The sequence below is a fragment of the Mesoplodon bidens genome (genome assembly GCF_964165515.1).
Source record: "Mesoplodon bidens genome assembly, chromosome: 6".
Lineage (NCBI taxonomy): Eukaryota > Metazoa > Chordata > Mammalia > Artiodactyla > Ziphiidae > Mesoplodon > Mesoplodon bidens.
Window position 1 is genome coordinate 81,043,198 of NC_138162.1, and position 15,452 is coordinate 81,058,649.

General features: G+C 38.5%; 1 protein-coding gene across 1 annotated transcript in view; it reads right to left on the minus strand.

The window, feature by feature from the left end:
• Positions 1-15,452, minus strand: part of CEMIP2 (cell migration inducing hyaluronidase 2) — an 81,838-nt gene that overhangs the window by 15,835 nt on the left and 50,551 nt on the right. The window contains exons 13-18 of the mRNA XM_081237466.1: positions 13,391-13,522; positions 11,924-11,959; positions 10,054-10,209; positions 7,585-7,762; positions 5,164-5,379; positions 1,328-1,536 (exon numbers count right to left, since the gene is read on the minus strand). Coding sequence (XP_081093592.1) covers positions 1,328-1,536; positions 5,164-5,379; positions 7,585-7,762; positions 10,054-10,209; positions 11,924-11,959; positions 13,391-13,522 — 927 coding nt within the window. The remainder of the gene's footprint in view (positions 1-1,327; positions 1,537-5,163; positions 5,380-7,584; positions 7,763-10,053; positions 10,210-11,923; positions 11,960-13,390; positions 13,523-15,452) is intronic.

Below are 15,452 nucleotides of genomic sequence, written 5' to 3' on the forward strand. Positions count from 1 at the left end.
ATCATCTCAGAATAAGAGCATCTACCATGATGTTCAGCTATCCTTAGAGGGGAATTCCTACATGTTCCATGTCCATCTCTGTTCATTCCATTTGGGTATTTTAAGAGAGTTCTGACGAGTCAACCTTTATGACCAGTCAGGTGAACAAACCAATGTTTCAGGTACATATCTGAGCAGTTTCATGGAGTCCCATGGGTTAACCATCACATGTCTAGACAGTCCCAGCTCTTATTTCTAGTCTCATCTTCTGTCACTTCCCCGACTACGCTCCCATCACACTCAATCCATCAGTCCTTGAGCAGAACTAGCCCTTTCCCAACTCTGCTGCTTTTGTAACAAAACTGATCACTTGCTATCACTTCTCAGTGCAGCCTGGCCCAACTCCCTTAGGCAGAATAGTTGCTCTTATCTTTTGTCCTTTAAAAAATAGTACTGGTGGGCTTCCCTGGTGGCGCAGTGGTTGAGAGTCCGCCTGCCGATGCAGGGGACACGGGTTCGTGCCCCGGTCCAGGAAGATCCCACATGCCGCGGAGCGGCTGGGCCCGTGAGCCATGGCGGCTGAGCCTGCGCGTCCGGAGCCTGTGCTCCGCAACGGGAGAGGCCACAACAGTGAGAGGCCCGCGTACCGCAAAAAAAAAAAAAAAAAAAAAAAGTACTGGTTTATTTACTTAAATTTTGTTCCACCTGTATACTGTGAGCTCCTGAAGGGCAAGTACTCCTCTCAGTCATCTTTATATCAACTGGCACACAGTAAACACTTAAATAATTTAATGTAAAAATAGAGCCCTTGATTGAAAGTAATATTATTAGAGCAGACAACTGAAAAATCAAGAAGGGATAGAAAGATGCTTTCACATTCTGGCAGGGATGGCAAATACCTGACATTATCCATGCCACAGTTCTTCCACTTCTTGCCCATTGCTGACATGAATAATCAGTCATACTACTCTCTTCTGTCAAGTCTAAACTTGGCCTCAAAAATGTTTTTACTTTCTAGGTAGTGCTCAGTTGGAACACCAGATAAAATTTATTCCCATCCCAGCTACAGAGAATAAAGTATTCAGCAGACAGTATTAAAACCTACCGTTAAATGGCTTTCTGCCCACAATTCCTTGACCATGGAGAAAAAGACATGCTTTTAATAGGACAGAATTCAATTTATGCAATCTCTTAATTCCATCAATATAACATATATAGCCTCCCCACAGGAGGAACAAAGTACATAAAGTTGGAGTTCTTTACTTGCTACAAAGGAGATAGGTTATTGTTTTTCTCCACTAAATTATTACTCGCCCAACTATTTGAAGTAACAGTAATAGAAGCATACTTGTTGAAGTTTATGAGGTATAGAAAAGCAGTCTTCGGTGCTGGCCCATTCCAATGGATGGTGTAGCCCTTCTCCAGCATGATCACAGGCTGGTACTGTGGAAAGGTGGCCTTCTGGTTAATTCCCCGGAGCACCATAGGGTAGGCTGGATACTCATCTCGTGTGATGGTCATAGTCAGATTCTGAGTGCTCCATGTCTGCACATAGACCTTCAAAAAATAATTAAGGATTAAAGGGAAGAGAATGAAAATTTAAATAGCTAAAGAAAACACATCTAGCACAAAGTCAAATGTCTCTACTTTCAAGAGAGAGATTCTATGATCCGTGCCAGACTGACTGAGTAGTAGCCAACTTCATCCTAAGCTCCACTTACAATGAAGCCTGCTTGAACTGAAATAGTAAAAACAGACCATGTGTTCTGGTAGCCAGGATCTTCATCATCTCTTCCACAACAGGCCAGCTTATTCGTTAGAATATAAAACTTTGTGGTTTACATAGCCTGTCAAAGAAATCCCTCAATCTGAAGTACACACATACAAAAAATTAGTAAATTAATGTGAAAACTGATACCCTCTAGTCAAATCTGACTTTCCTCTGAAATAAGAGATGGAAATTTAAAATATCTCAGAGCTTTGGCTTTCAATTTTCCATGACCTACATCAGCCCAAGAAGTCATTTTCCACCCATTAAAAAAAAAAAGTTAGAAAGTGTTCTGCAAAAACTGGAAAAACATATTAAACTGAGGCAAATTTGAAAGCCCTGAATTTATTCCAGTGGCATTTGAGTTCCATACTGTGCCAAAACAAAATCTTCCCCAAATGTATCCTCCAAAGAACAAACCTCAGAACAATTTCCTAAAACAAATCAGTATCCTGTAACAGAATTCCCCAGAAGTATTAAAACATTTGCAGAATGTTGCATTTAATCCACGCTACTTCTCTGTTTTCTCTTTCTCTGATTTCTGCAGTTTTATCCATATTGATTCCTCAATTACAAATTCTTTGAGCCAGAAAGTCTTCTTAACTCTCATTCATGCTTGACTACAGTACTCTCTACTGACACCACTTAAAGATTAAAATAGAGATAGGAAATATATATTTTGAGACTACATTTAAATATATATGTTTAATATATTATATTTATTTATTCTTTATTTAAATGTTTATATTTGATCTGTATTTCATTATATAATAGGTTAAAATATAATAGAATACACCCTCCCACCCCAACACACACATATATATATCCTGCCTTCTTCCAAATCCAAGAAGGATTTGAGGTGGCACATTCTCCTTATGTTCCACCTTTCTTCCCGAGCACCTTTACCCTTGGGTCAGCAAAGAGCAGACATCCCATTAAAATATATTTACAAATAGCTAAAGAATAATTATTCTATCTTGAGATCCAGTTGCTTCTATCTTTTGTTAAAAAAATACAGTACTATACATCATCCAAGAAATAACAAATGGCTACATATCTGGGCTCCCAGCCCAAATTCCAAATTCTCAGGAGAAAATTTCTGTCCTACCATTCCCAGAGCCACCTGGGCAGTATTAGACACTTTTTTCTTTCTTCATCTTCAAATAAAAATAGAATTACTACTTTGCTTTTTAAGACAGAAGTTATCAGGTTCACATTCTCAAATACCTTAGAAAATCCAAAGACTATATAGAGACATTTATAATAAAATATAAAGTTTTCATGAGTGAGCACATACCACTTTAAGACAGACAGATAATATGTACCTTTGAATACACGTGGCTAGCAATTTAACTAAAACTGTAGCTACTAAAGAATTAAAAGCTTTTTATCTTTGTTTTAATTCTAGAATTTCTATATCTTCTTAGGCATTAATGAGTCAACTTAATTTTAGAGGGCAATTCTGGTTAAGAATAAAACGAATGGAAGAAGAAATCACATTTTCAACCACATTCTTTTCTTCTTTATTTTACTATAATTATTTCTCCATCCTTTCCTTGTCCTTCCCAGAACTTAGGCAAGTATGACTCCTCTCGTTCCCATGGGGATGAGAAATCCCACAACAAAGAAGCTAATACTCTATTAAAATAAACCAGAAAAAGCTCTCTAATCTTTACCCCTCTTAAGCCCTTTGACTTGTCTATAAATGAGAATCTTTTTAAAGTTTTTTTTTAATTTAAGAATCATAGCATTCTTTAACAGTCATGATTCAAAGTCTGAAGAGTAATAAAGAATTCTGCTCCAAGAAACTCCCACTATAGAAAGCTTAGATGGTAGAAACCACATACAACTCAGGGGGCTCAATAAGTTGAAAAGCAGGAGCCACAAACACACCCTTCATGGCCAAAGTAGCCAGAGCTCAGTGAAGGGGCTCCGTCACAGAACTGGTCCTTCCCCAGGAAGAACCCACCCTGCAAATAAGAGCACTCAGCAGCACGTTAACAAGGGAGGCTTCTTTCCTGCCTTTCAGGCTCTCAGAGAGTCCAGTCTGCCTTGGAAGATACTTTGCTCTTCCTCTAATTCTCCTCTCCATGCTCCAATTATCCTTTTCCTCTATTCTTTTTTTTTTTTTTTTTTTTTTTTTGCGGTACGTGGGCCTCTCACTGTTGTGGTCTCTTCCGTTGCGGAGCACAAGCTCCAGACGCGCAGGCTCAGCAGCCATGGCTCACGGGCCCAGCCGCTCCGCGGCATGTGGGATCCTCCCGGACCAGGGCACGAACCCGCATCCCCTGCATCGGCAGGCGGACTCTCAACCACTGCCCCACCAGGGAAGTCCCCCGTCTATTCTTTTATCTCTCTTAACATCTATTATTAAATATGACCATGTAATTGGCTAAAATATGGAAATAAAATTCTGCTCTCTTCAAAATTCTGGGCAACTGGTACCTCCATTCTACAATCTTTCATCCATCAAATACCACTATTAAAATCATCTTTGCAACTTAGAGCCCTGCTCTTCAAATAATACTAATTACAGCAAGCACTTCACTATGTGCTAGGCCACGGGTGAAATGCTTTACCAATACTCGTGCATTCTATCCTCACAACAGCCATGTATGAGAGGATCTAATATTATCCTCATTGAGCAGAGGCACAGAGCAATTAATTAACTTACCCACCTCATATTTAAGGAAATAACAAAGCCAGAATTCAAACCCATGCAATCTGGTTCCAGCATCTGTGCTCTTAACATACTACCTCCCTAATTATTCCATCCTCTTATACCAGGCATCCAGTTAATAAATGCACACTAGCTTAATGTTTTCAAAGAAGTGTTTCCCAATCTATATCGTCCCCTTCATATTTTCATAGACATTATATCATAATATAATTTGCAGAATTTCCTTGGATTCCTTCCTTGTCCACTCATTCCAATTCCTAGCTCTGTTTCTGAGAACATCTCACTTTCCATGTGATCTACTGATATTCTGCCTCACAAGTCAGAGTCCCTAATTTAGAGATAAAATAGAGATAATAACCCTGAAAGCAAAGAGTGAAACACCCTCTCAGGGGACACATCTGTAGCACAGCAAAAAAACCTGGCCTAGGAACTCAGGAAATATGGGTTCTCACCCCAACTACATCCCAACCATATTTAACCAAGAGCAAGTTATCTTACTTCTCTTGGGCTCACTTTTTCACTTTTAAATTGGTTTGGAGTGGGGGAACTTTAAATAAAATTCTGTGAGTCTATGATTCCTAAAGAATTTTTTCCTTTTTTTTCCCTAAAAAAAACCCCAAAAAACCCATGCTTTGGAAAGTATCAATCATCCCGAAGAGCTGAAGAGCACTCCTCACAGAAGCAGTGCTGTCGGGAGCTGGTAAGGAATCAGGCATCACAATGTGTTCTGGCCTACCTGGGCATAGTTCCCACTGCACACCACTGCATTCCACTTGGTAACATTTACACAGCTTGGATGGCGGATCAGGTAGTTGTCAATTCTTCCCACGTAAGCATCCTTGTATCCTGTCACAGAGCCATCAATGTCATGGAATATGGAGTTCTTATCACCATCTAGCTCACAATCTTCAAACCAGGGACCAGGCTTTCCAAAGAAGACATTGAGAGACACCTGAAAGCAATGAAAAACAAGGACATCATAAAATGAGGGCTCCTGCCATGTTAGCCAGCATTCCCTGCAAGGACCCAACTTCATATCCATTACAATTACTTTAAGGTTAAAGCAGTTCTGAGTCACAGCATAACTGTCAACCAACATTTTTGATTAATTATGACATGCATGGGGAAAAAAATTTCCCAAAGCCTTGTAGAGTTCAAGCAGCAAGCGTTCAACTTCATCTTTGGTATTTTCCCTTTTTTTAACTTAAAAATTATTACCTGTTCCCCAGATAAAACTAATCCATGGTAAGAGAAACTAGAATAGTTGTGGGAAGGGGAACTATGCAGTCATATGTATTTGTTAAAACTTATAAACTTTATACTTAAGATCTCTGCGTTTCCCTGTATGCAAACCACACCTCAATTAAATAAAAATCTATTATAAGTTCTATCTCCTGAGCTAATCATTTTATTTCACTCCAAATGCTTTAGTTAACTTGTTAATGACTCCTCCCACCAAAAAGTAAGTACAGTTCCAAACTAAAACACAATCTAAGTGTTGCCTTGGTATGGTTGCATGACCACTGGACTCACTACAACTTGTTGGAAAGTGTCTGTTATCTTCTCTCTCCTCAACATAGACCAAGTCCAGCTCAGTAATTTTCATGTCGGGTAATGTTAATTCAATGCCCTTATCGAACACATAGTACACAGCTACAAAGCAGGCTGCAGGTTACATGCTTTATAATCTTTAGCTGCTTCTTATTAGTGGTAAGTTACTAATGTTATTCAAGCCATGCAGATACACCTCTACAATGCTTTTATTGGGAAGTTTTAAAATCAGCTGAACATCTAAATGATAAGCAGCTCAATGGAAAATCAGTGATGTGTGGGACAAGTGGCTCTAAATTCTTAGTTCTAGGCTCTTTTCTCTTTTTCCTTATACCTCCTATGGTTAAATCTAAAAGAAGTCTAGGGCATATTGTCCCCCTTTTTAGGAATAACAAATATGACAGAGCATTCCCTTTATGAATGGTTTCAGAGCATTGCCACCTTAGAGAATTCCAGGCTGATGAAACACTAAACCTAAACAGCATGGATTCTCTTAGGCTGTTAGAACTCTAGAACTCTGCAACAAACGAAGCATCTAAAAACTGTTTTTTCAGTATGACCATGTCAGTGATCACCAAATTCTGTGCATGGGGTGAGCCATGTGGGCAGTAAGCGAACATCTAACCTCTACACTGGAGAGGTAATCCAAGAACCACCTTATTTATTTACGTGGGACCCTATCCACAGTGTAGCTCTTCTTCTTCCCCTGGAGTTATGTGGCCTAGAAGAGAACCAGTCAACCAAGCTGACAACCCAGTCTGCACGTGTGCCTCTGTTCCATGCCTCAGCTATTCACGAAAACCAGATATAGACTTTGGTAAACTATCTTAAGTTCTCTTTAAACTGGGCAACCACTGAGTTTGCCTGTGGATGTGAATGAGAGAACTATGAGCCACTTTCCAATTGTGGCTGCCTGTGGCAGCAGAAAGCAATACGGTCTGAGACTCAATCTCTACACCACTGTCATCTTAGAAGTGGAAAGATGGGGAGAGGCTGGGAGTATATAATCAGATTGTCCTGTGTATTAATGGTAAAGAGGGTACTGACAAAACTACTAAGAAAACTATTTCTGTGGCCTACGGCATTGTAAACAATTATTTCTAAGTCTTCTTTGCAATCTTCATAAAAACCTTCCAATAGTTCATATAAGAAATAACCTAATTTGTTTCATATCACACCACTATTCCTCTTCTTTCCCAATCTTTTATCCTCTAGTTCCCCAGAAGAATAGACCCCAGAAAAGTAAAATACCAGGTAAAACCCAAATCTCTTCATGGATTATTATACTGAATTTCACCAAATTATATGTCCTCTTGTTCCTATGAAATTCTACAATTCCCATCCCCGTGTCATCACTTTAAGTCATTTTCCCTTTGAAGATATCACCAGAATATCAGAAATACCCCAGGTCACATGGGACTTCTGTTCTCACCTTGAACTCAGCAGGACAGAGTACATGGAATTAGGAGTTGCTCTTGCATAGATTTCTCCTCCCAATCATAAAAACTCAGTACGAACCCTTCGTTTGTGTTTTCATCTTTGGAAATGTGCCATCCCTCCTCTTCCCACCATACTCACTGTGTAGGAACCATGAGAACATACTTACATGTGGACCAAACTTCACAAGGGAGATGTTATTCCTGGGGGTTATCTGCCAAGAATTCTTCATGAGGAAGCCAATAGCACTGGTATGCCTATCTGGAGTTGGCACATATTGTTTGAAAGTGCACCTGGTGACATGAATGGGCCCATCATAGATCTGAAAGCCTCTAATTGGGAATGTCCTGTTGAAATACAAGATTTTGTTTAATGCATACGGGCCCGTCCCTTTAACAGCACTTCACTTGCGTACTTGTTTTATAAATACTGTTGAATATCCCATATACACTAAGCACAATTCTAGGATACCGTGGTAACCAAGCAAGATCTCCAATCAAATGAAACCTACACTGTAGTGAGAAAGGCAAACAGAAAAACAATGGACAATTTCAGATAATAAGTGCTTGAAGAAAGTAAAGACATAGTAATACAATAGACTGGGTAGAAGAGAGATGCTGTTTTGGATAGAATGGAGGCTTGTCTGAAAAGGTGACTTGGCTTCCTTGAATCAACTCAGTTGAGATCTTTTCTTTGATAACGCATATACTTTAGCTTTAGTTCCCAAATCTCTAGCATAAGAACAAAAGACAAATCTGTGCTTAAACAGAGAGAACCTCCTTTCAAGCCACTAAATGACAGTAGTAAGGAGAAATGATATACTTAAAAGTACAAAAGTGTAAGTCTGCAAGGCTTACTATGTCAAAGGGGATGGCTAGATTGAGAAATTCGTTTTATTCATTTTACTCCTTTCTGTTCCAACACAAACTCCTTAACCTACTAATCATATATTATTAACCAAAATTAATGTACAAAACCCATAATATTCTGGATCCCTTAGGTTTTTCCCCTATTACGTTCTTAATGGCATTGCAGAGGACCTCTATAGCAACAAATTAGTTTACAACTTGGTGGTGTTTTACAATAAAAACATAGATGCTAGCAAGCAAATCAAATAGCCTACTTAAAAATCTATGCCTCTTGATGTTTTTCCAAGGATACATCACAAAACAGCCCTCTGCCATAGAAAAGGTTGTAAACATACAGTAAAATAAAAACTGGATCCATTGAGCAACTAGGAATCTTCATTTCGAAAACTCCTCCTTGGCAAAGAAGCAATAGCATTTCGAAATAAAACTAAAGGCCAGTGTAAAATAAAAATAATGGAATTGAATTGGCCACCATTTTTACTGCAGCCCATACCCAACTAAAACAGCCTTTTTTCTTAATTTACATATTAGAAGAGGCAGCTTTAGCCTAATTGTAAAGAGCAGAGCACTGAAGCCAAAGTAACAGGGTTCGAGTCCCATCTTAGCTATTTTTACTAAGTTACTCACTTAAAAAGCAGGATGATGACAGCACCTACCTCACTGGGCTTTGCAAGGATTAACTGAATAATAAAGTACTTTAGAACAGGGCCTGATACATCATAAGCATTTAATAAATGTTTGCCATTAAAAATCCATGAAGTTCCTTTCCTAGTGGCTTCCACGGTCTAACAGGAGTTCTACACATAGCGTAGCATATAGTAAAGATGTTCAATATTTCCCCAAAACAAACACAGGCGAGAGGAGCCAAGCATAGGCTGCCCTTTGCCAGAAGCTAGTTAAGCCCTTCAGCCAACACTCATTACTTGTCCCCCAAAGCCAACTATCTGTTTGCCCCATCCCCCTGACCTGTCCTAGCCCAATATCCAGACACAGGGTATAGCTTTAAGGGAATTGATGTTTGATAAATTCTGACATTAGCTCCAATGTAAGGCCTTTAGAACACTAGTTTTTCTCTACCTGGTTTTCTTAGGAGTAAAATGACAACTCCAAACTGTGTCTCAGAACTGAGGTACAGATTAATTAGGTAATAGTTCCCTAAAAGTCCTGAAGAATCTTTCTAGTAGTAAGTACTATTTTAATGACTGTGATTATTTTGGCCGAAAACATGCCAAAAGTCTACCCCCATACCCTTTCAACATCTGAAACATTGTTAATTATACAGCTGTGGTTAGGTTTTGAGTCAGCTTTGGCATCTATCACCTCATTTTCTAGGACTCTTTTCAATAGGTAATTTCCTTTTTCCAGTGGCTATTTCTGAAAACTAACATCACATATTGAGGGAAAACTGACTCAATGTCCATAGTTTATGGTTTGGCAATTTTCTCAAGAAAGAAAAAAAAAAAGATTACCAGCTTATATAAGGCCTTATACAGGAAGGATAAACAAGATAGGTTCCTTCATTATAAAATTGATAATGAAATCTATAAAGTGTTTAATAGTTAATGCTCCAGAATTCCAGAGCATACTACACACAATAGTAATAGCAATAATAACAACAAGAATAATAGTTTTAATAATGATAAGATAAGATGGGAAAAGTGTCACAGTGGGAACCAATCGATACAGGATTATTACAGAAACTTTTTTAAGGGGGTTAGGTTTTCATTTATTGTTTAAATTTAACACTCCTCTGATAAAGCAATGCTTACCTGTTCCTGGGTAACGTCCGAGGCTTCTGGTCTATTCCTCCAGTGCCTACATACTTGTTCTGACCACCCTGAAATCCGTAATTCCTGCTCTCCCCAATAAAGAGAGATTCAGATACCTCTTGGCTGGAACCTTCATCACTTGGGAAGCTTCCGTCACTGTTAAAATGAGAATAATCATTAACCACACATCTCTAGGAAATTTAAATTGAGCCTCAAATGAAGGCAACCTATAACTTTAAAAACCTAAAAATTTTCAAAGTAGCCAGTAGCTTTTTCTGATACATATTAGTGAGTTATTAAAAGGTGCCTCAAAATTGAACATACCTCTTATAAATTAATATGTGCTTGGCAAATTAGATTTAAACAAATGAGATTTAATTTACAGTAACAACTAATTATTTCAGTCCCAAGCAACAATACTGCAAATGAGGAGAATAAACTTGCCTTGGACAATAATTAGAGGACAAGCATGTTTAAGACAGCAATGAGAATAACTGCTATTTGGAGAAAAATATATAACATAAAAAGTTTAGTTCTAAAAGACCACTGTGAAATTAGACCAACTTCTAAGAAAGAAAATATTTAATCTGCTCCCAACTTTTACTCCCTTCCTCTTTTTTTATCTTTATTTTTTTTTTTTGCTTTATAACAAATTTAATCAGTTATACATATACATATGTTCCCATAGCCCCTCCCTTTTGCATCTCCCTCCCACCCTCCCTATCCCACCCCTCCAGGCGGTCACAAAGCATCGAGCTGATCTCCCTGTGCTATGCGGCTGCTTCCCACTAGCTATCTACCTTATGTTTGGTAGTGTATATATGTCCATGCCGCTCTTTCACTTTGTCACAGCTTACCCTTCCCCCTCCCCATATCCTCAAGTCCATTCTCTAGTAGGTCTGTGTCTTTATTCCTGTCTTACCCCTATGTTCTTCATGACATTTTTTTTTCTTAAATTCCATATATATGTGTCAGCATACAGTATTTGTCTTTCTCTTTCTGACTTACTTCACTCTGTATGACAGGCTCTAGGTCCATCCACCTCATTACAAATAGCTCAATTTCGTTTCTTTTTATGGCTGAGTAATATTCCATTGTATATATGTGCCACATCTTCTTTACCCATTCATCCGATGATGGACACTTAGGTTGTTTCCATTTCCGGGCTATTGTAAATAGGGCTGCTATGAACATTTTGGTACATGTCTCTTTTTGAATTATGGTTTTCTCAGGGTATATGCCCAGTAGTGGAATTGCTGGGTCATATGGTAGTTCTATTTGTAGTTTTTTTTGTTTGTTTGTTTTTTTTTGCGGTAGGCGGGCCTCTCACTGTTGTGGCCTCTCCCCCTGCGGAGCACAGGCTCCGGACGCACAGGCTCAGCGGCCATGGCTCACGGGCCCAGCCGCTCCGCGGCATGTGGGATCCTCCCAGACCGGGGCACGAACCCGTGTCCCCCGCATCGGCAGGCGGACTCCCAACCACTGCGCCACCAGGGAAGCCCTATTTGTAGTTTTTTAAGGAACCTCCATACCGTTCTCCATAGTGGCTGTACCAATTCCCTTCCTCTTTATTCCCCTACTTTTTAAGATCTTTAATCTAAAGCTCAAGTGTTTTCTTTTAAGCAAAAAATATGGTGGGCCTACCCTTCTGTGTAATTCCAGCTAGATTCATCTCCTACTTTGGTATAAATTCAATTAATCAATAAAAATGTATTTTTGGCCCTCAAGTGGCATCAGGAAGTGAGTGCTAATTTTTTTAATGTTAATAAATGATATAACATTCCTGTGTTATCAAAAAATATATATCAAGGTTATTTTACCTTACAGCTTTAAAATAATCAGATAAGTATTTTTAAAAGTAATTACAAACCTGGCAAAGGTCAGTCCTATTCCATTATCTGAAAATCTATAAGAAAAAAGAGAATGAGGGAACATTTTAATTTATCACATCATATAAGAAGAGGTAATTCTCTCAAAATATTTAATTGTCATAAAATCCAGGAAGTTCCAGTAATGTTTACTGTCCAAGACTACACAAAAATTTCACTTTCCAATAATGAAAAGCATAGCCTCTACAGTGAAGGCAACTGGTTCCAATCTCAGCTTTGCCAATTACTAGCTGTGTGACCTTGGACAAGTTATTCAACCTGTTTGCCCCTCAGTTTTCTCACCTAAAGGTTCCTCATAGGATACTTGAAAGCATTAAAATGCTAATTAGGGTCAACTATTTAGAACAGTGTCTGGCACAGAGTAAGCAGCAGGTATTAGCTATAATTATAATTTTTATCATTATACTTGGTCCCCATATCTGTGGGTTCTGCACCCACAGATTCAACCAACTGTGGATCAGAAATATTTTTTAAAAAATTCTGGAAAATTCCAAAAAGCAAAACTTACATTTGTCCAGTGCTGGCAACTATTTACATAGCGTTTACATTGCATTTACAACTATTTAGATAGCATTTACATTGTCTTGGATATAATAGGTTATAGAGATGATCTAAAGTATACAGGAGGATGTGTGTAGGTTATACGCAAATACTATGCCGTTTTACATAAGGAAGTTGAGCATCAGGATTTTGGTACCCATGGGGAGTCCTGGAACCAATCCCCCACGGATACCAAGGAATGACTAATTTTTAACAATTAGATCATGGTATTCTCTTCAAAACTTTTCAACATTAATACCCAAGCTATTTCTACAGATTGTATACAATATCCTTTTTTTTTGCATGATAAAAGTCAGAGATGATGGTAAAATGCCAAGCAGCTAATGTCAGTACCAGCCAGAAAAAAACATGTTTCTAGACTCCTGAACACCAAATCTTACCTCAACATACATCAGACTTCTCCTAAAATTATACAAATGGAAAAGAAGTGAGATGCTTACTGCTTCAAGTCATGTTAAGACATAAGTCAACAGACTTATTAAGGGAGAATTCAAAACTTTTGTTTTGAATGGCAGTGGAAGAGCATCAGGAAACTGAGTTTCCAAAAGGAAGGAAAAAAATGCAGGTAGTTTCAAAATCTTTATTTAGCTCTCTGACATAGACCATGTTTGTTACATAAAGTTAAAGTCCCAGTTTCTGTTTAATCTCATCAAAAATATCTCATGTCACCAGACAAGTTCAGTTCCAATAAAAGCAGCAGAATGAGACGATTCCAAACATTTGCAGTCAGTTAATGCTGGCATATTTCCTCAGAGCCTGTTCTATTAGTAATGATACTATGATTCCAGAAACCACCACTGTACTTTCAGTCTACTGGGTTTTTAAAAAACCCTTAAAAAATAAATACATCAGTGTCATCAGATAATAATTTCACAGAGAATACCCACGCTGAATTCTGAACGACAATGTCTCCCCCTCTGACCCAAGCTCCGTTATCATTATTTTTAAAAGCAATGAGCCTGTCAATTAAAGCAGCAACACGTGGCTTTTCAGGGTCTGCATCCTGATGAGGCCGAAACCTTGGGGTTAGGAGGAAAAAAAAAAAAAAAAAAGGACTTTTAAAAAGAGTAATGAAAAGGCAATGTAAATAAGCTCTTTACGATTATAAGCTTAAGTGTCAAAAAGCAGTATTTAACTTTGAACAAAACAAAACTAAAAAAAACCTCCTTAAGATACAACTTAATTATTTGCATTTCAAATATTGAAAAAAAATACAAATTTGCAGAGAACTACTTTCATATTTCATAGTTTATTTTTAATCAATTTATATTATAAAAGGGACATTACAGAACACTTTAGCACTGAAACCATTTCAGAAATAAACAGAAAAACCTCAGACCAGGAAATATAGTATGTTTCCACAAATTCGCAAGCTACATGATATTAATATAAACTTACTGAGTAAATTAATCATATATTTCAACATACATATATGTGAACCAGAGTATTATTTGAGTTGTGTGCTGGTGAAATGCTTTAGATAGAGAGAAAACTGGATTCAATATCTTTAAAAAGCCTAAATTTAAAATAGATTATATTTACGGAATATTACTCAGTCATAAAAGGAATGTAATTCTGCCATTTGCAACATGGATGGCCCTAAAGGGTATTCTACTTAGTGAAATAAGTCAGAGAAAGACAAATATTCTATATTATCACTTACAAGTGTAACCTAAAAAATAAAACAAACAAATGAATATAACAAAACAGAAACAGACTCACAGACACAGAGAACAAACTAGTAGTTACCAGTGAGGAGAGAGTAGATGGGGGAGCAACATAAGGGTATGGGATTAAGACATACAAACTACTATGTATGAAATAAATAAGCAACAAGGATATATTATACAGCACAGGGAAATCTAGCTATTCTTTTATAATAATTTTAAAAGGAGTATAATCTATAAAAATATTGAATCACTATGTTGTACATCTGAAACTAATATTGTAAATCTACTACAATAAAAAATATAAAGAAAAAAAGTATCAGCACTTAAAAAAAGATTGTATCTCATTGACTTATTAATCATAAAGACTGAATGTTACTTTTGCTTTCTTGTCCCTGTAAAACATTTAGAAGGACCTTAATGAAAAGGCCAAAAAATATCGGTATCAAAAACTGTTAACCAGGGGCTTCCCTGGTGGCGCAGTGGTTGGAGTCCGCCTGACGATGCAGGGGACACGGGTTCGTGGCCCTGTCTGGGAAGATCCCACGTGCCGCGGAGCAGCTCAGCCCATGAGCCATGGCTGCTGAGCCTGCGCGTCCGGAGACTGTGCTCCGCAACGGGAGAGGCCACAACAGTGAGAGGCCCGCGTACAGCAAAACAAAAAACAAAAAACAAAAAACTATTAACCAGGAAGAATGGTTCAAGATGGCGGAAGAGAAGGATGTGCGCTCACTCCCTCCTGTGAGAGCAACGGAATCACAACTAACTGCTGAACAATCAATGACAGAAAGACAATGGAACTCACCAAAAAAGATACACCACGTCCAAAGACCAACGAGAGGCCACAATGAGACAGCAGGAGGGGCTCAATCACAAGAAAATCAAATCCTATAACTGCTGGGTGGTTGACTCAAAAACTGGAGTACACTTATACCACAGAAGTCCACCCACTGGAGTGAAGGTTCTGAGTCCCACGTCATGCTTCCCAAGCTGGGCGTCTGGCAACGGGAGGAGGAATTCCTAGAGAATCAGACTTTGAGGTCTAGCGAGATTTGACTACAGAACTTTGACAGGACTGGGAGAAACAGAGACTCCACTCGTGGCGGGCACACACAAAGTAGTGTGCACATCGGGACCCAGGAGAAGGAGCAGTGACCCCATAGGAGACTGAACCAGACCTACCTGCTAGGGTTGGAGGGTCTCCTGCAGAGGCAGGGGGTGGCTGTGGCTTACCGTGGGGACAAGGACACTGGCAGCAGAAGTTCTGGGAGGTACTCTTTGG